Source organism: Aphelocoma coerulescens, chromosome 12 (assembly GCF_041296385.1).
Source record: "Aphelocoma coerulescens isolate FSJ_1873_10779 chromosome 12, UR_Acoe_1.0, whole genome shotgun sequence".
Lineage (NCBI taxonomy): Eukaryota > Metazoa > Chordata > Aves > Passeriformes > Corvidae > Aphelocoma > Aphelocoma coerulescens.
The window spans coordinates 19,730,993-19,749,843 of NC_091026.1; the positions used below are offsets into that span (position 1 = coordinate 19,730,993).

General features: G+C 46.2%; 1 protein-coding gene across 8 annotated transcripts in view; it reads left to right on the forward strand.

Moving 5' to 3' along the window:
- LOC138117671 (contactin-4) overlaps positions 1-18,851 on the forward strand; it is a 270,719-nt gene that overhangs the window by 211,197 nt on the left and 40,671 nt on the right. For all 8 annotated transcript variants that reach the window (XM_069028195.1, XM_069028193.1, XM_069028194.1 and 5 more), the window contains 3 exons: positions 7,431-7,567; positions 9,419-9,548; positions 13,190-13,340. In XM_069028195.1, coding sequence (XP_068884296.1) covers positions 7,431-7,567; positions 9,419-9,548; positions 13,190-13,340 — 418 coding nt within the window. The remainder of the gene's footprint in view (positions 1-7,430; positions 7,568-9,418; positions 9,549-13,189; positions 13,341-18,851) is intronic.

Genomic DNA, 18,851 nt, shown 5'->3' on the forward strand with positions numbered 1-18,851 from the left:
AGCAGTAAATGGAGCCTTTGGAATACTCCCACCACAGCATATATTGAGTTATAATCTCATTACTGTAATGAATTTACCGCTCTGGATCCTACACAAAAGCTGCCACTGTGGCTCGTGCTGGTTTTCGCACCCATCGTGGCATTTCAGCAGAGCAGCTCGAGGTTTTCTGGGAAGAGGAGTGTCCTGCTCTCAGTCTCTCACACTGGGAAGCCTTTCCATCTCTTCCCTGGGAGTGGAGGAGTTCCCGATGGAGAGGTGTCAGCCAGACGCCTCTCCTGCTGCAGGTTTTAAAGATAATTTACTAAAATATCATCCTTGTTGTCTTGAGGATGGTGATTTTCCAGGGAAGTAGTTCATTTTTTAGGATAACTTGTGTTTGGCAGCCAGCACTGAAAATAGATCTCTTAAAAAAGCCCAACTTGTATTCTGTACTCTGGGCTCTGGAGTTCCACGTGGCAGCAAAATATTTTAGGGGAAAGGAACTCATTGTAAACTTCTATACAAACAGTTGGAAAAGAGAACATAATTTTCCTTAATAATTGGGGGGTTAAAAGCTGAGAAGTGTTATTTCATTACTGAAATACAACAAAGAGCTTTCAAGTTGCTTTTGGAAGTTCAGGGCTGGTGCCTGGAGAGGGCAACCCTCTGGAGGTGCTGAAAGGTGCTGGTTTGGGTGGATTTTAGGAAGAAATTTTTTATCACAAGGGTGGGCAGGCCCTGGCACAGGGTGCCCAGAGCAGCTGGGGCTGCCCCTGGATCCCTGGCAGTGCCCAAGGCCAGGCTGGACATTGGGGCTTGGAGCAGCCTGGGACAGTGGGAGGTGTCCCTGCCCATGGCAGGGGTGGCACTGGAAGGGATTGAAGGTCCCTGCAGCCCAAAGCAGTGTGGGATTCAGTGGGATCTGGGTTATCATACCCACATGCACTGATGTGCTCTGCAGGCCACAACGTGGCTCTAACAGCACCACTCCTTTAAACCAAGATATCAGCCTCTGAGCATGGCATAAAAGAAGAAAACAGAAGAAAAAGAAATTCAAATTTGCCTGCTCATTGTAGATAACCCAGCGTTGTCAGCTTCTCTCTGTGCTCCTGGAAGTTGTCAGGGAAGGTTGACTTCTGCTGTGTTTCGTTCTTGTATCGGTGTTTATTTTCTCCTCCGTTAGCACATCAGTGACACTGAAGTTGTTTGACATTCTTGCTGCAGCAGAAGAGGTTAATTAAACGTGCAAGATCCATTCTTGCTGCATTTCCTGTGCTCTGAGCCCCTGCACCAGGCTGTGTTTTACTGCTCTCCACAAGCGTTTCTTCCCAGGGCTGAGTCCCCCTTGATGGATCAACCTTCCCATGGAAACATGTTCCTGTTAATGCAATTACAGCAACTTACTCCTGTTTCCCTGACTGATGGAACTCTGCATGACACATTTCCTTGCTGTGCCTCTTGTTCTCCCTGCTATTCCTACCTCAGGTTAATTCCTGGCAAAGGCACGTGCTGGGATTCCTGGGGCTGTCCCGTGCAGGCCAACAGCTGCACTTGATCTTTGTGGGTTCCTTCCAACTCAGAATATTCCCTGATTCTGAATTAACAAATTGGACTGCACAGCCTCCTCTTTTCCACCTTTTATCAGCCCTAACTGCTGGTGCTGCCTTCCTGACCTGGCAGCTGAATCCCATGGCTGAGGCAGGTGAGGTCCCAGCGGGACACAGGGCAGAACCACTGCCTCTTCTCCCAGTTTCTCCCAGTTTCTCCCTGCAGTGAGGGCCCTCCACGCCATCAGCTGTGTGTTTTGGGATGCACTCCCATTGACCTGATTGTATTTTTAATCTGCCTGCTCATAAATTTTACATTTGCTAACCCTCCGCAGGGCTGAGATTTATATCCCAAGCAAACAGCAGTGCCAACAGTTATTTCTCTCCTGGCAGAAGTACAGTAAACAGGTTACCTTAACCAGCTAATTTAAAAAGAAATTGCCTTTTTGTCCATAAAACCAGCGTCAAGGAGATGCTCATTTATTATTGATGTTTAATTCATGGCAAGTTTAGATGCTGTTCCAGCCAAATCTTCTTTTGTTGATGTTTGTGACCCAGAGCCTGCTCATCCCTGGGTTTGAACTCCCGGGGTTCTGCTTCTCTGGATTGACTCTGACAATGCAACATCTTGAGATCCCCCTTCCCAACAAAATATTTAGTCTGAATAGCAGAAAATATGAAAAATAGCTGCTGGTTGACATGATCCAAATATAAACAAGTTCAGTGGGGCTGGGAGGGACAGCACTGGGGAGGGCTGAGGAGCTGCACCACCCCTGAGAATGTTTGTTTGCCAGGATTTTGACGTAAAATGTGGGATTTGTCCCTGGCTTTCCAGTCAGATCAATGCTGGGAAATATCCAAGCTCCAAAGCAGCTAAACCAGGAAAAAATTGCAGTTGAAATGTTTTCCAAAAATGTTGTCACAGCACCATCCGCATTAACAGCCAGTCAGACGTATTTGTCTCTAATTACAGTTCTTTGCAGCAGTTTGTAGGATATTCAGCAGAACCCATTTAACTGGCTGGGCCCCTTTTCAGATTAAATCCTTCCCAAATCCAAGTCCTACTAGGAATTTGTGAGGCTCCTTAATTCTGCAGTGAAAAGAGTCCCCCTTTCATCAGCAGGCCTGTGTTTTATCTGGGGAAAAACCACTTTATGCCACTCTGTAAAACAGCCTCAAATGTAAATCAGATTATGCTCTTCATTACGGCCAGAGGTCTAAAAAGGAAATTTGCACAAGTGAAAATCAGGCAGTTTTATGTCTGCTCAGTTTAGGTCCCAAATCATAAATAATTTGCTGCAAATTCAAATAAAGTGAGTTTCTGGACTGGATAAAAATACAAGAAAATTGACATAAATAGGGCAAATGGATTATGATATTATGACTATATTGTTATTAATTGTCTTTCACATCACTCACTAGAAAACCCTGTTGCTACCTTTTACACAGGTACCTGTTAGTAGAGGGGGGAGTAACTCTGCATTTTGAGTTCTTTGCTGCCCAAGGGAAGTCTTGCATCCAGAACAAGCTCCTGCACAGAGCACGGGCATGTTTCTCATCAGCTTTTCCTTTTCCAAGGGATTGCTGGAACCCTGCTTACAGAGAAACCCAATTTTTAGGAGATTCAGAAAAAGTCTCATATTATTATCATTGTGGCTTGGAGAAACACCTCTCCAGCAGAAGCAGCAAAAATACAAATAGGGGGAATTACAAATAGAAATGAAAGGTGAAGGTTACTCATAGAGCAGCCCACACCTCCCTTACACCCCTGAGCAGCTGCAGTTGAGTGCCAGGATGAAAAATAACTAAATCCAGGAGGATGGGTCCCTATGGATGTGCCTGTAACACCCCCAGCCCTTTGGTGCCCACAAAAACAGGGGGAAAAACCCTGTAATGGTGCAGAACAGCTCAGGGAACAGGAGGTAAAGGAGAGGTAGGGACAGCTGAACTGTTTTTATCAGCTGGGTTAACTCCTTCAGATTTTCCTGTGTTTCTTTTCCTCTGGTGTTTAATATTCCAGTGCCAAGCAGAACTCCCAGGCTGGATTATTCGGGTCAGTCCTGCAGAGAGGCAGGAAGGAGACATCCTGCCCGAGTGGCAATAGCTGGTGATGTTTCCAAAGACTCAGACAAATGGAGGTTGTTTAGGTGCAACATTCCAGCAGATTGCTTTGGTGGAGGATTTGCACACCTTTAGGTTGAATAGATTTCAAACAGTCCTTAACTGGCAGTAGAGGTCAGGAGGAGGGGATTAGGAGGAGGAAAGGAAGAGAGAGGAGAAGTGGTAACTCGAGGTCTGGTTTCACATCCCTGTCATCTTTGGGAAGGAAACAAATGAGGGATCTGAGGGGTTTGTGCACAGGAGCTGTGTCCCCATTGGGGGCAGGATGACGTGTGCACTTGTCTGCACAAGCCTTATGCTGGCTGCACTCTTTATTTTCAATTATTCCTCTGGTTTTCCCACCTGGTTGGTTTTTATTCACTTCTTACACTTGGCTTTCTGGTCTTTAGACTGCTCTGATCCTGGGCTCAGTCTCAATCTCCTTCGAATAGAGATAGTAATGGACAAGTCATTCAGCCTTTCATCTGCCATTAATGATGAATTACACAGCCTGCACCAGGTCATCAGCTGCTAGAAATTGGCTTAGGAACACTGAAATCAATATACACCAGCTGAGAATTGGACTCTGGATGTGTATTAGCACCTCATTTGCTTGAGTCTTTTTGGTTGTTTTGAATTCACAGGTGACTGCAGAGTCCTACAGGTTTATTTCTGGCTAATTTCTCATATTTCTCCCTTATTTCTGGGGGTTTGTTACTCATTTCTGAGGGGATGCATCATCACCTGCCTCGTCATTTCATTTTCAAATATCTTTTGGGACATGATTTCCAGTTCCTACTTTTGCCTTTCAATTTATTACAGTGAAGGACAGACTGCCTCTGGATTTTTTTGTCTTAGAGAAGTAAGAATATATTTGGGCATGTTTTCCTATTTACCTGGTTTTAACTGTCCTCATAAAGGACTGAAAGGTGATTAAAGGTAAACAGGGTTTTTTCCTCACTATTTCCATCACTTTTCTTCTGTCCCCCTGAGTACAAACTCCAGACAGCTCTCATCTCCTAGGAGGGGGAGATTTTTCTTTAAAGCAATCCTTATGTAAGAGTTGTGCTTATATCTCTAAGCCTTTTCTTTCACTTTATAGATTCAGCATATGAATTTTGCTTGCAACTCTGATGAATTCTTAATCAGCTTCCAGATTTTTCCTCCAGGACGTTTCCAAGGCCAGTACTATCTTGAGTACTCCAAGCAGGGCCAAAATATTTCCTGTAAAAAATTCCTCTTTGGTCAGCACCGCTGCAACGATCCAAAGGACTTTTTCTAGACCAGTCACAAATTAAACCTTGCCATTATCTCAGACAATGCCGCTGTACCAGAAAATGTTGTAGAGAGGAGCTGGTTTCATCTCCTTATTTGAATTATTTTAATTATCATGCCTGGAATCTCGTGTCGTGTTACCTTGGCCTGATCCCCAGTGGGCGCCTGTCAAATTTCATTAGGTTGTGGCAACTCTCCTTTGGTGGCTCAAACATATTTGCAGCGTGAGCCAACCCCTGAGTATTCCCCAGGATGAAGCCAAGAGCTTCTCTCTGCACTGAACTGTTGAGAGGAGAGGTTGACCTAATTAGAAAAGGCTCCCAAAGAGCAGCAGAGAACGAACTCCTGCAAAACAAAGGACTCAGAGCTCTTCACTGAGATTATTATTTGACCTGTGCTGCTCGCTCTGGAGTTGTCTGCACCATAAATGGCTCTGGGATAGAAAATTTAACCAGTTCAAACCACTGGATGGGGGGTTAGGGTGGTGTGGGGTGTGAGGCCGTGGCTCGTGGATGCTGCACCAAAGGGTGACATAAATTTGGGGGTGGCAGCTTCCAGCACTGCACGTTTCAATCTCAGCACTCAGGGCAGGAGTTGGAATGAACAACCCACAAACTACCCCAAAAACTGCCTCTTGGAGAGAATTTCCCTTATCTGGGGAGTCTGTATGAAATGAGGATGAATTCTGAATTTCCTGTCCTCACCACAGGAGTTATCCTTGCTTTTACACAGCACACAGTTACAGAGCACAGCTTACCATTCATGGCTTCTCTTCATTTGCAGATTATTTCCAGTTGTTTTGTCTGGGTTGTTTTTTTTTGTTGTTTTCATGTGGGAAATCTGTAAAACAGCACTGCAGAAATAAAAAAGGCAAATGGATGTGTGTGGGTTTTATAGAGCTCCTTTCATGGGATCATAAAATTCCCTTCAAAATGATGAGTTAGATGCTGTTAGAATAGTAAATATGTAAATTCACAAGTAATTTGCAAATGTCCTTGAGCCACTGAACCCGTTGCAATTGCTCAGCTCGATGGAATTGTTCAAGTTCTTACTCCAGATGACAGAACTGACTTTCATCTTCCTACATTTAAAGGCTTTCCCTTTCCTATCTCTTTATATCCAGACAATAAACAAGCTTAAAATATTACAGGGGCAGGAGGGGCAGCCAGAGAAATAAACACCACTCACTTTTCCTTTCACTTCTGCACTGTCAGAATACTCAGTTCACCTTTTTTTTGGAAGTCCCTTGGAGCTGAGACTGTGGAAACCTCTGCAGCTTCCTCTGCACTTTGTAGGCACATTCAGGGTGCCAGGGGTGGGGGAAAACACAGCCTGAGCTCTCTGAATTCGTGTTTCCAGCATCACATCATCACAGACATACCACTGGTTTGGGTATAACCATACCAACTGGCCATTTTGATACAATATTTTTTATTTATCCTTTTGAGCCCATCTCTGGCCCCTGTCCCTATCCAAAGGAGATATGTAAAGTTGTGGCTTTGAGGAATCTTAATTTTTTCTTTGATTACACGGGGAGAAGTATTAATCAGGTTCTTGGAGACCTCTGCTGGTAATATCATCCTGCTAAGTCAGATGTTCTTATGTCAAAATAGGGCAAACGACAAAAAAAATCTGAACTCATCTATTGTTTAATGGGACCTTCTGAAAAGTATTATAGGTATAGTAAGATACTATTAATAATAAGATCTTAGAGGGATAGCATTGTATATTGTAGATATATCTGGACGAAAGATAACTCCTCAGGAAGTCTGAGGGTTTGTATGGTCTTCAAAACCATGTGGTAATTTTAGTGGAATTTAGTGGAATCTGGCTAAACTTAAACTCTATTTAAAAAAAAAAAAAAGCCATCAAACCAATAAAAATGTGTGAAACACAATTAAAAATACAACCTCACCAGTGGCTGAAAACTTCCAGTGCCAGTTTTCACCAAACTCTACCAAAACGTGTCTCCAATATCTGCTTGTGGCCTTTCTAGGTTTATTCAGTGCCATTAATACAATTGTTGTCCAAAGATTTTTCGTTCCTGTGGCAAGATGTGGAGTCAAGACAAGACTCAGAGCCTGGGCCTGAGGTAGTGCCCATAACCATGCAGAGTTACTGGAATCACCCTCATTTCAGTGCAGAAGTAGTTCTAAATGACAAATTTTGAAGTCAGAAGCTAAATTTTAGAGCTTTGAAGCCCGTCATAGAGACCCTGAGGAAGAAAATGCCTCTGTTTGAAGGACCAGGGGTGTAACTATTGCTTTGTTTTTGTAGGATGAGCAGGCTTTCTGAAGCTACTCTTTTTCTTTAAGGGTTTTTACTAAAAATAAAATAAAAGCAGCTTCTGCTGTTGCCCGTGCCACCTTCAGAAAGCAGCGCTGGGCTCAAGGAAGAACAGAAATGTTTAGTTATTAGTGGTGTTATTAAATCTACGTCATAAACGTGCTGGTAAGGGAAGAACCATCCATTTGGCAGCACAGAGCTGCTGTTCCCAGCCACGAGGCTTCCCTGCTGCTTCCCTTGCAGCCCAGCCCAGCTGGATCCAGCGGATCGGCGACGTGCACGCGGCCATCGAGGAGCGCGTGTCCTGGGAGTGCCGCGCCAGCGGGCGCCCCAAGCCCTCCTACCGCTGGCTCAAGGACGGGGAGCCCCTGCTGCCACAGGTAGGCACTGCTGGAACCCCCTGGGGAGGGGATCTGTGGGTGCTCTGATGCTCTGCCAGCTCTCTGATCTCTGGGTGCGTGTTTATTTTGGGATGGGGAGGATGGAGGTGCTCTAAAATCTTGGAATCGCGGAATGGTTTGGGTTGGAAGGGAGCTTCAAGGTCATCTTGTTCCATCCCCTGCCACCTTCCACTGTCCCAGGTTGTCCCAAGCCCGAGTGTCCAGCCTGGCCTTGGACACTTCCAGGGATCCAGGGGCAGCCCCAGCTTCTCTGGGCACCCTGTGCCAGGGCCTGCCCACCCTCACAGGGAATTCCCCCATTCCCTCCCGTGCTTGGTGGCACCTCCCTACGACTGCAGGAGCTGCTGCCAGGGACAAGCAGGACACACAGCAGCTCTACATTCAGAGCTCCTCACCAAAATGAAGGATTCACAATACAAACCTGAGGCTGGAAAGAAGAAGAAGGAATGGTTGAATGGGATTTTGGTATCTGTCACCAGAGAATGATGACCCCGGATTAATTATTTTAATTTATGATGCTCAGGTGAACTTCAAGTGATAATGAAACCTTTGGGTTCCTGCCGGTCTTTAGTGGTGTTCCCACTCCTCCTGCTGAGCTCTGTCCCTGTGCAGATGACCAGGAGCTGTGGAATCACACCCCTCCCACCACCACGTCTGCCCAGCCTCTCCTGGAGGGTCATCGCCCAGTCCATGACCCCACCTTGTCACCACAAACACCCATCAAGTCACCAAAGCTTTGGCTGCACAGTAGCCAGCACTTTTCCCCCTTCACTTATGGTGAAAGAACACGGCAGCCCATACTTGATCAAGCCCTGATAAAAATTGCACAAACATTACATTTCTACCCTAAGGCCAAGTAGAAAACCAATAGCTCTTTATTTTAGAATTTTTTTTTAAATGTCGAACTCCCGGGGAGGGAGGGAACGCTTTGCTGTACTTATTAGAATTGATAACTCGAGCTCCATATCCTCAGGCTGACAAATGATAGCCTGGTCTTTCATTCCACACACTAATTCTGGCTGCTTCACGCTGGTCACTGGCAGATGGTCCTGTTCTTACATCATGGTAGTGGCTGATAGGAAGTAAAGGAGCATTAAATTATTAACATCTGCATTGCTTTCAGTAAACTGCAGAGGATTTTAAATGTTTCTGTCTGTGCTGGCTAAGATGGCAACCAGTCTTACCAGCCTGCGTTGCCATAGGGACTCAAAATGGCCTCAAGCTGTGCCAGGGGAGGGTCAGGTTGGACATCAGGAGGAATTTCTCCATGGAAAGGGTGCTCAGGCCTTGGAACTGCCCAGGGAGGTTTGAAGTCCCCATCCCTGGAGGTGACCAAGAAACACCTGTGTGTGCTGTAGTTTAGTTGACACGGTGGTGTTTGGTCAGAGGTTGGACTCAATAATCCTGAAGGTCTTTTCCAACCTTAATGACTCTGTGATTCTGTGGAAGCACCATTGCTTTAAATGTTTCTGAGGATGGGGTTGGCTGGGATGTGCCACTGTGGAACTGAAGTGCATTTCTTGCTTCAAGCTTATCTCCTTGAAAGGGATATTAATCTAAATGCTTTGGGTATTAAATCAATGAGGGGTCAAGGGAAAGTCCTCCAATTTAAATTGCATTTACCAACTCCTATATTGGTTTTACCATTTAGTCTCTAACCTGACATAAATTTGGCTGGCAGACAAATAAATTACAGCATGCAAATTCTTCCTGTTACTGCTACTTCCTTTGATCCACCTTGCTATAAAATACAGCACAACAGCCTCTGGCTTTATGTTCCGAGGAGGCATCTCCTTGTTTATTTTGGAGTTTGTTTTGCTGCTCCCCCAGGGCAGAGTGCAGCTGGAGCAGGGCTCTCTCACCATTCCCAACGTGAGTCTCTCGGACGCCGGGATGTACCAGTGCGTGGCGGAGAACAGGCACGGCGTCATCTTCGCCAGTGCAGAGCTCAGTGTCATAGGTGAGTTCACTCCCTGAGTGCTGCCACCCTCCCAGAGGCAGAGGAGCTTCTGCCCACGCTGCTTTTGCCAAGTTGCAGCAGCTGAAGCACAGGGGGGATCGTTGACGATGTATTCTGAAGGAAGGAGTGAAATGAAAACTCGAGGAAGTGGAGAGCAGAGAACAGATGTGTTTTACTTCATCCCATATTCCCATATTCCTGCAGGTGACAGAGCTGGCAGGTGCATTCACTCTCCTGCTGGTTAAAGCTATTTATGGAGACACCTGAGCATTGCCATTCAGAACATCCAGGACCATAAATGCCCGGTCCTGGGCTGCAGAGGTGACTCTGCTGAGGATGTGGTGACAAACCCCCCATCTGAAGAGACCTTTCAGCAATCTAATGGCAACCAAAACACTCCCATCCCAAAGAAAAGCAGCTTCTGCCCCACAGTTCTGTGCACACCTGCTCTGCTTCTCCCACGTAATACCAGGAGAAGCTCATGTGAATCCAAGTGGGGAAATAGCTGAGGGGAAGGAGCAGAGATTACAGAGCCAGGGACTTCTCAGAGGTGCCAGTGCCAGGACAGGAAGAAGTGGCCCCAAACTGAAACTCTGGAAATGCCACTTCAAACAAGAGAAACTTTATTTTGAGGTTGGTTGGACACTAGAACAATTGTTCTTGCCCACTGCCCTGGGCAACCTCCTGTGCTGCTCCTGGTTGAGCAGGGGTGGGATGGGACCATCCCAGAGGTCCCTGCCAGGCTGTGACTCAGTCCCAAACCATGTTCTTGTATGAGTGGAAGGCCTGGGAAGTGCTGTGTCAGCACAGAGATGTTGTTTCAAAGGGTCAAACACAATTCCTGATTACAAAATAACGGTTTAGTCACTCTCAAACCAAATGTTCAGTAGCAGCATTCCCTGATTTACCCTGAAGAACAAAGCACGAGGTTTTTTCCAGCTATGGGAGTTTCAATTATTGGTCATTTTTTATCATCAGTGATAGATGCCTGCATAGAAAAAAAACCCTGTGAAGGATTGTCTGTGTTGCTGTTGGAGAAAGGTACGATAATGCTCAATAAATTAGACTTCACAATGCTGAGATTTATTGGACATGAAAGAAATCGAAATAAACCCACTGATGCTTTTCCTGTCTACTTAAAACCTGGTAAAAAAGGACCTTTGGGAAGAAGGGAGATGTTTTCAGAGGAGAGAGGTTTAATCCTTGTTGGTGAGGACTCCCAGGGTGTCCCTGTGCCCAGCAGCTCCTCATGTCCACGCAAAAAACAGATTTTGGAGAGTCTGGTCTGAGAAACCTGTCAGGGAATATTTATTTGGCCAACTTCTCACTTGGGTTCTGCAGCTCTGTTTCTGTCTGTCACAGGAAAAACACCCAAATGGTGTCCTGCAGATAAATTCCTGTGCATCTGTGATTTAACTAGGCACATTTTGAAAGGAAAGCAGCAGGTTTGCCTTTCCACTGGAGTTTCAAAGCAGGGCAACATTCTGAGCCCTCCCTGGGAAATTTTTGCTTTTAAACAGATCTGACTGTTAAAATGGTTGTTTTAAAAGGTCCTGAAGTTAAGCACTTGCTGCTAGTGGCGTTTAATCATCTCAAGTGAGACTTACAGCAAAATGAAGTGAAAGAGGGAAATGGAAAATTACAGACAGAGCTTTTCTCAGAGTGATTCTGCTCAATTATTGTTGCCAATTATCTTGCCTGGAGTCTTTAAATAAAAGCAGACTCCCGTGCTGCTGGACACTGTAAAATACATATTTCAAGATGCAGTCTTGTCTTACAGAATTTTTAGGCTAGATGTTGAAAAAACAAATTGAAAAAATGAAATGTGGGACTAGAGTGGGAAAAAAAAGGTCATTAAAATCCCCACTGGACAAACAAAAGGTGTGAATAAATTAAATTCATTACTCCTGAAGTGGCACAGAGAAGTTGTGGCAGTGCTGAGAAATGAGCCCAGAGCTTCTAAACATCAAATGACAACGTTTTGAACATCACAGAACAAAACCCACAGTGAGCAACACCTGTGTCTCACACAGGAGCAAGAAAATGCAGCAAATGACTCACAAAAAACCAGTCTAAACCGTTTATCACGAGATGGGAGTAACAGGATTATTCAAAAAAATCTCTTTTGCTCATAAATTTGGGACAATCATATGAGAAATCAGTTTCAGAAGTTATAATTTATTAATAATGATATATGATATAAATATTAATGCATTTGGTTCTGGGTGCATTGGTGGGACGTGTCCTCAGGATGTCTCCTTTAATTCTGGAGTGTTTTACAAAGCCAGTGCTGATTTCAGGGCTTTTTTATGGTCTTTAATATCATACCCCTGTTTCTGAGTGATTAGACATGGAAAACAAAACAGCTCAGAGATCACAGAACTCTGATTCAGGAACTTGGATCACTGTTGGATCAGAAAGCCCATCCCATTTTCAGTGTGGGATTATGCTCATTCACCTCTGTGGCAGCAGGAATGATACCCAAAAGAATTGAGGCAGATGAGGTGCCCTGAGGAAAAGGAATTTGCTGGGCTTGGTGTCCCAGCTGCTGCAGGTGAGCTTTGGATCCTGTCGTGGGGCATCGAGGCGATGTAGGGCACAGAGATCTCAACTCTCACCTCACAGAGGCAGCAATAAGGCACTCAAGGACAGTGCTGAGAGCTGGAGGGATCCAGGGCTGGAGCAGGAGGGATCCAGGAGCCAGCAGGGAGCATGGAGAGAGCAGAGGTTGCTGCCACTGCTCCGACAGAAAGCCAAGCTCCCGTCTGCCAGAGCTGTTCCTAAACCCCTTCAGCTGCCTCAGCTTTTGCTCTGAGCTTTCTACATGGAAGAAATGAATTGTCCTACCTGATATCAATAAAACCTCCTGGCTGTCTTGGGGGGTTTCGGTGCCAGAGCCATTCTGGAGGCTGATGCCTCAGAGCCCTGCCTGCCATGGGATCCCAGCAAAGGGATCATTAAATTACCATTGAGGCAGGAATCAGACCCCAAGGCATCTCCTCGTTCCCTGGGCTGCAGAGAGGCTGCAGGGCTTCGAGGGTCGCCTCAGTGGATATCTGAGTGTCTGTCACAAAGCACAGGAGTGTGCCCTGGGGGCAGCACAGGAGCTGATTCCAGAGCACTTTGTGTCCCGCTTGGTTCAGGACCTGGCCGTGTCAGTGTCTCCCACTTGTAGAGAATTAAAATAAATAACCCAGTTTATGCAACATCTATGAATAGAAAGCATAAAAGTGCCAGCCTTTCTGGAAATATTAACATTCCTGATTAATTATATGGGTTCTGTGTTTGGGAGAATTTTCCTGCCTGACAAAAGGATGATCCTAACACAGAAAAAGGAAATACTTTATACTCCTCATGCATGAGTGGTTCCTGGGGGTGCTGCCCCAGTAAGATGTGCATGATGGGGCTACTGGTTTCTCAGGTTTTTAGCTGAACACACATTTTTAAACAAATCAAGTATTTTTTGCAGTGAAAGAAGCACTCAAGTGTCTGTTTGCCCAGACATCCACGTAGTTCATAAAGTCCAATCATTTAGGAATTGAAAGCACGAAACAACCCTGGAATTTTGTAATGTTCAAAAAGTCTGACTTTGTTTTTTCCCAAGGGAATTCTGATCTGGTTTGTGTTGATTTTGCTTTCAGCCATCGGTCCAGACTTTTCCAAAACTCTCCTGAAGAAGTTAACTCTTGTTAAAGTGGGTGGTGAAGTCATCATTGAGTGCAAGCCCAAAGCCTCCCCCAGACCTACTTATTTTTGGAAGAAAGGAAAAGACATCCTGAGAGAAAATGAGAGGTAATGTCTTAAAGTAACCATTTTTTTCATTACCTAACCCAGGGACTTTCAGCAATCAAAGCTAAATTTGTCATTAATAGCTTCACAAAATTGACTTGCAAATATGTGAGGAAACAGCCAGTGTTCAGTCCTGAGGAGCTGAGGGTAAGATTCCTATTCCCATCGTGCCCATTCCACCTCTGTGTGCTGTTAAAGAATCCCTGCCAAGAAGCTGATAAAGATGCACTTCAAAAAACCAAATATTTTGCCTCTGCAGTGCTCTAAATAAGCATTGTTTCTACAAAAAAAAATCAATTCCCAGGAGATAAAAGCCTCCACTGCAAATGGCACAGCCCTGGTACATTACTCAGTGTCCTGCAAACAGGAGTTATTTGGGGTCAGTAATTAATTTGGCAGTTCTGACACCTGACTTGAAGATGGCTTTCTCAGACTGGCCAGAAATTTTTTTTTCCAGTTTCTTTTTGAATTCAAAAGCCAACTTTTCAAATCCTCTGTGGTGTTGATTTGTTGCTGGCTGTGTAGAGGTGTGGTTGTGTCACAGCACCTACAAGCAGGACGTGGAGAGCTGTCCTTGACACTCCTCCAAACCATGATGTGACACAAGGATTGATGGGGAGAACCCTGCCTTATTAGTGAAGGTCAAAAAGCCATAAATTAGAGGAAATTGTTATCTTTGAAAGCTTTAATCTGTTTGAGCTGTTCTTTTCTCTTGGAAAGTCTGATCTTGCTCCACCCAGCCTGTAATGTCCATTGAAGTAGATACTGTGGTGGTGTGTCTGAGTATGCAGAAAGCTACAGTTCATTTAGAGCCAGATGATTAAAATATTGAACACCCTGTTTCTGACTTGTTTAGCTCCTCTCCATGATCCTTACAAAGGTGTTGTCTGTGGGCTGTTCCTTCACCCCATGGGATGAAAAGAGTTGGTGATCGATGACACAAAGCTTCCTTCAGCAGGCAGAGCACAGAGCTGCTGAGGTCAAAGTTGTCATAGATCAAAGTGTATTGCTTTTTAAAACTGAAATAACTTGTTCTTGTGGTGAGGGTGGTGCCAAGGATGGCAGGTGTTTGGTGCAGGAAGCTTTGTGGTGTCAGCCCCACGAGGTCCCATCTGTCTCCCTGTGCTTGCTGGCGCAGTCCGTGGCTGAATGTGCTGTGTGCTCTGAGGCTGTTCCCCTTGGCACAGCACAGCTCCTGCTCCTCATTCTAATTTGGGAGTGGGACTGCCCAGCCAGAGTTGGGGCAGCGATGGGAGGAGGGTGGTGGGCACAGTGCTGAGCTCAGGGGCAAACCCAGCCAGGTGTGCTGCGGGCTCTCGTGGCAGTGCCAGGCTCGCTCCTCCTGCTCCTGCTGAGCCAGAGCCAGGAGCCTCTCACCTGGGCACCCAGCCCTGGATGGCAAACCAGATGTGAAATGTGCCCAAGCAGGTGTGAAATCTTGAGCTCCTTCAGCCCAGGGGTTTTCCAGCCAGCGAGATCATCCAGCAGGGATTACCTGGCACGGTGTGGGAGCGCGCAGCGCCGCGGTGCCTTGGCACTGGGGCTGCTCTGGCACGCACTGGGTTGTGTCTCCTGTGCGGATGAGGGCATTGAATCCTCTCCACTGCCTTTTTCACCATGCCAGCCCTGCAGGCTGGGCCTGGGCACTGTGTGAAATGCACAGTTAGGGAATGGCATTGCCTGCTGTGGTCGTGGCACTGCTCACCAGCACCGTCTGCCTCCCCGGGCAGGAGGGGCGAGTGCCTGGGCTCTGCTGAGTGCTGCTCTCTTTCTGCTTTCTGTGCCTGCTGGAATGTCATCTCCTCCCCGCTGTCCTGGGGGACAGCAGCAGTGGCTGGAGTCCAGCTCCAGTGTCTCCCTACACCCACAATTGTGCATGGACTTCAAACAAGAACTTTCTTGGCTGTTGGGAAAAAAATCTGTTGAAATCTAGGAAGAAAGATGCCAGGAAAAGCTGCTGCTGCAATCTCTTCATCTAGGACGGGAAACAGAACTTTCAGGCAGGCGTGGGAGAGGAAACTTCAGTGAAATCTCTGCTTAAACTGACATTAAAGGGTCCTTCGAGTACCAGAGAGGCGCCTGAACATCTGGATCCTTCTCCAGCCTGCAGGTTGATCACGTGAAGTTTAATCAATATAGATGATCCTTCCAATTCCAGGTGGAGTTACAAGCAGCATTCCTGTGTCAGTGCTTGCTCTGAATGCTGATGTGCATGGCAAACGCTTCAGAGCTCCTCCTGGGGCTTTTGTGGCTTTTCAGCTGGTGTGTGATGTTAAATTCCTTGCTGGGGACACTGTGCATGGTTTTTTGCTGCTGGGAACTCTGGCTCTGGAGGCTCCTGCTGTCCAGGAGGTAAAACAAAGTGTGTTGTTCAATGTTTGCCCAGAGAGCAGAGACCACCATGGTGAAAAAAACAAGAGCTTTATTGGTTTAAGTTTCATATTCTTCTCTGGAGGCTGAGGTAGTGTGTGCTGCACCTCTAATGAATACCGTGGCCTGAGGGCATCTCTTACTGGTGGTTGAGAACTGTGCAATTGTGTTATTAGGAATTCTGCCCTGGGGTACAATTATATTATTGCAGTCATTAAAGGCACTTCATCTCCATAATAATGGAAATCCTGCCTTGGAGGCCTGACTGAGTCAAAATGATGTTGGGGGACTGATCCAGAAGGTAAATTTTACATAGGAACAGCTCTAGCACACACATAGATGTATTGCAGATGCTGTTTGGAAACAAAGGCTATTTCTGCATGGGGGAAGTACAGAGATCATTTTCCATCCTTGATCTTCCCGTCACATTCCAGTGCAAAGCGAGTGTTACACTCTGTGGGAGAGGTCCTTAGTCCTGGTAATGCTGCTCCTCACAGGGCCACTGGGAGAGCAGGAGCAGGTGAAACACTATTAAAATCCACCTGTTCCCAGGAAAGCCTCGCCCAGGACCAGGGGATGCCTTTCTGATGAGAATGGCCCCTGGGTTTTCCATAGCCCCCAAATAAACAAGGCTGGTGTCCCAACAAACCCCCAGGTGCTGTCCCGTGGGAGAGCAGCACCCAAGGGCTCGGCTGTGGGTGCTGTGGGGCTTCACATCGGGGCTGAGGTGATCCTGTGATCTGTGGCAACAGATCTAGGGCTGCACAGAGTGAACTGGCTTTTAATAACTTCCACCAGAGGCTGTTTTGTTAGAGCATCTTAAGGAAATTTCTCAGGGAATTGGTATGGGGATTTATTTTGCTGCTGGCACAGAATGATTTTTCTGGAGCAGTCTGGACTCCTGAATCATGCCTGAGCAGGGAGGTTGGATGTGATGACCTCCAGTGATCCCTTCCAACCTGAACCATTCTGGGGGTGTTCAGCCCTGCAGGGTCTGCATCACTTCCCCCACAAGTCTTCCCTCTTTTCTCAGGTCTTGTTTGGGACTTAGGCAAGGGCTTTTAATTTGCATGCCTTAATGGCAATAATTCCATTTATTTATTCCTCACAGAGTGAGACACAGTGACATTTCCCAGAGGTGAAGCTGTAGGCATTGTGAGGTTCAAGAGCAGATTCACGTTTCATCCTCTTGGTCCTCCACAACTTCCCACTTTTCCCCTTCTCCTTGGCTCCCCAACAGCAGAAAGAGTGCAGGAAAACCAAGACAACTTTCATTTAAAGTATGTACACAACAGTCTTAATTCCTAATGTTCTCCTAGAGCTATTGGAAGTCATATTTACCCTGCTACCAGACACGTACTCAGGCTGGGACAGAAAAATAATTGTACTTTTAAGCCCCAAAACAAATTGCTCTTCTCTCATTCTTCTTCATCTAAAGCCCCTACATCATTAGAGCTGTTTCTTCTCCTTGAATGTACAGTGCCTGCATTGTTTATACAGTTTAATTGTAAGGAAAGAAATGCATAAAAAAACAAATGATGTGCTGTGCTGGTAGCAAAGAATGTGAAAGTGTCCAATTAAACAACCATTCCCTATGACTTGTGTAATAGCAACATCTGTTATCTTAATTAAACAAGTTTCTGTATAAAGGGACCCTCTTGGTGCACTTTGTTAGAGCAGGATCTGACCTAGATACTCCAGGCACGCTCACGTTCTTCATGGAAATTTTCCCAGTTGGTCCCATTATCTCGCAGTCCTGACAAGCTCTGTGATGTGTGAGCTTGCACACGCAGAGCCACAGCACTTACAGCAGGAACGTTGCTATTTTTTGTAGCTGAAAACCAACGAAAGCACAGGAAAGCAGCACATGGTGGCGTTCTCCCAGCGAGTTCAGCCACGGAAGCGTTCGGAAGCGTAACGAGTGCCCGGCTAACTCAGTCCTTGTCAAACAACACTGAGGAGAGAGAACCACACTTGCAGACAGCTGCTGTGATTTGGTACCCAAACTGGCTTATCTGCTCCAAGCTTTCAGTATTTGGGTCCAGATTTTCCCAGGTATTTCACTGTTCTCTCCACCATAGCCCAGAGTCAGGGACAGTCTAGGAGGGTAATTTGGTTTCCAAAGTCGTGAATCCCAGAATGGTTTGGGTTGGAAGAGTCCTTAAAACTCATCCAGTGCCACCCCTGCCATGGCAGGGACACCTTCCACTGTCCCAGGCTGCTCCAAGCCCCATCCAGCCTGGCCTGGGACACTGCCAGGGATCCAGGGGCAGCCACAACTGGTGTCCTGAAAAGAAAGTGAGGGCTTGACACTGGGAAGGAGCAGTGGGAATGTGACAGGGCTCAGGGCTGTTCACCCCCCATCAGCAAAATCCCAACCAGAGCTCCCTGAAATCCCAGCCTCCTCAGAAGGAAGGACACCAGGCAGCTGGAGCTGGAAAGCCTCTCGGATATGTTAACACACAGCTGTGCCTCCAGGCTTATTAATTTGGCAGGGAATGTTAATTTGTTCATAAAGAAGAACATCGACCAACACAGGCACTGCAGCTGCTTTGGAGAGGAGCTGAGGTCCTGCCCCGGGGGACACCAAGCTGCTCCCTCCTGTCCTTGGTCCCTGGGCTGGCACGAAGCCATTGGGAATCACCAGGTGATGCTGAAGCAGCTGAATCCCTTCTCCAGGAGCTGGAATGATTCTGGCCAAGGAAAAGCAGAAAGCTCTCACCTCATTTTTTTGTTGTCCTCTGCACTTCAAAACTGCTCAGTAAGTCTTGTCTCCCTGAAGGAGTTTAGCTTTTTTTTCTCAAAAGCTCACATCCTAAGGACCTCCTCACAAAGCTTGGCCATTAATGGACCCCCTCCTTTAGATATTGTTTTATAACAGGAATTTTAACGTGTCCATGTTGATGCTGCATCATTTTGAGGAGGAAAAATGGGGAAATTGAACAAGAAAAGTTTCTCTCCCATTCTTCCAGCAAGTCTTGAGTACAAATGTTGTATAAATTCCAGTTTTATATTTGTCGCCTCAAACTTCCTAATTAGTGCTTAATTACTTTAAACAGCCAGAAAGAAAATGGCCAGAAGACAGACAGCACATCTTTCCCAGGCTGGTGCCAGGCTACAAACCATGGTGATATTTTTATCCTG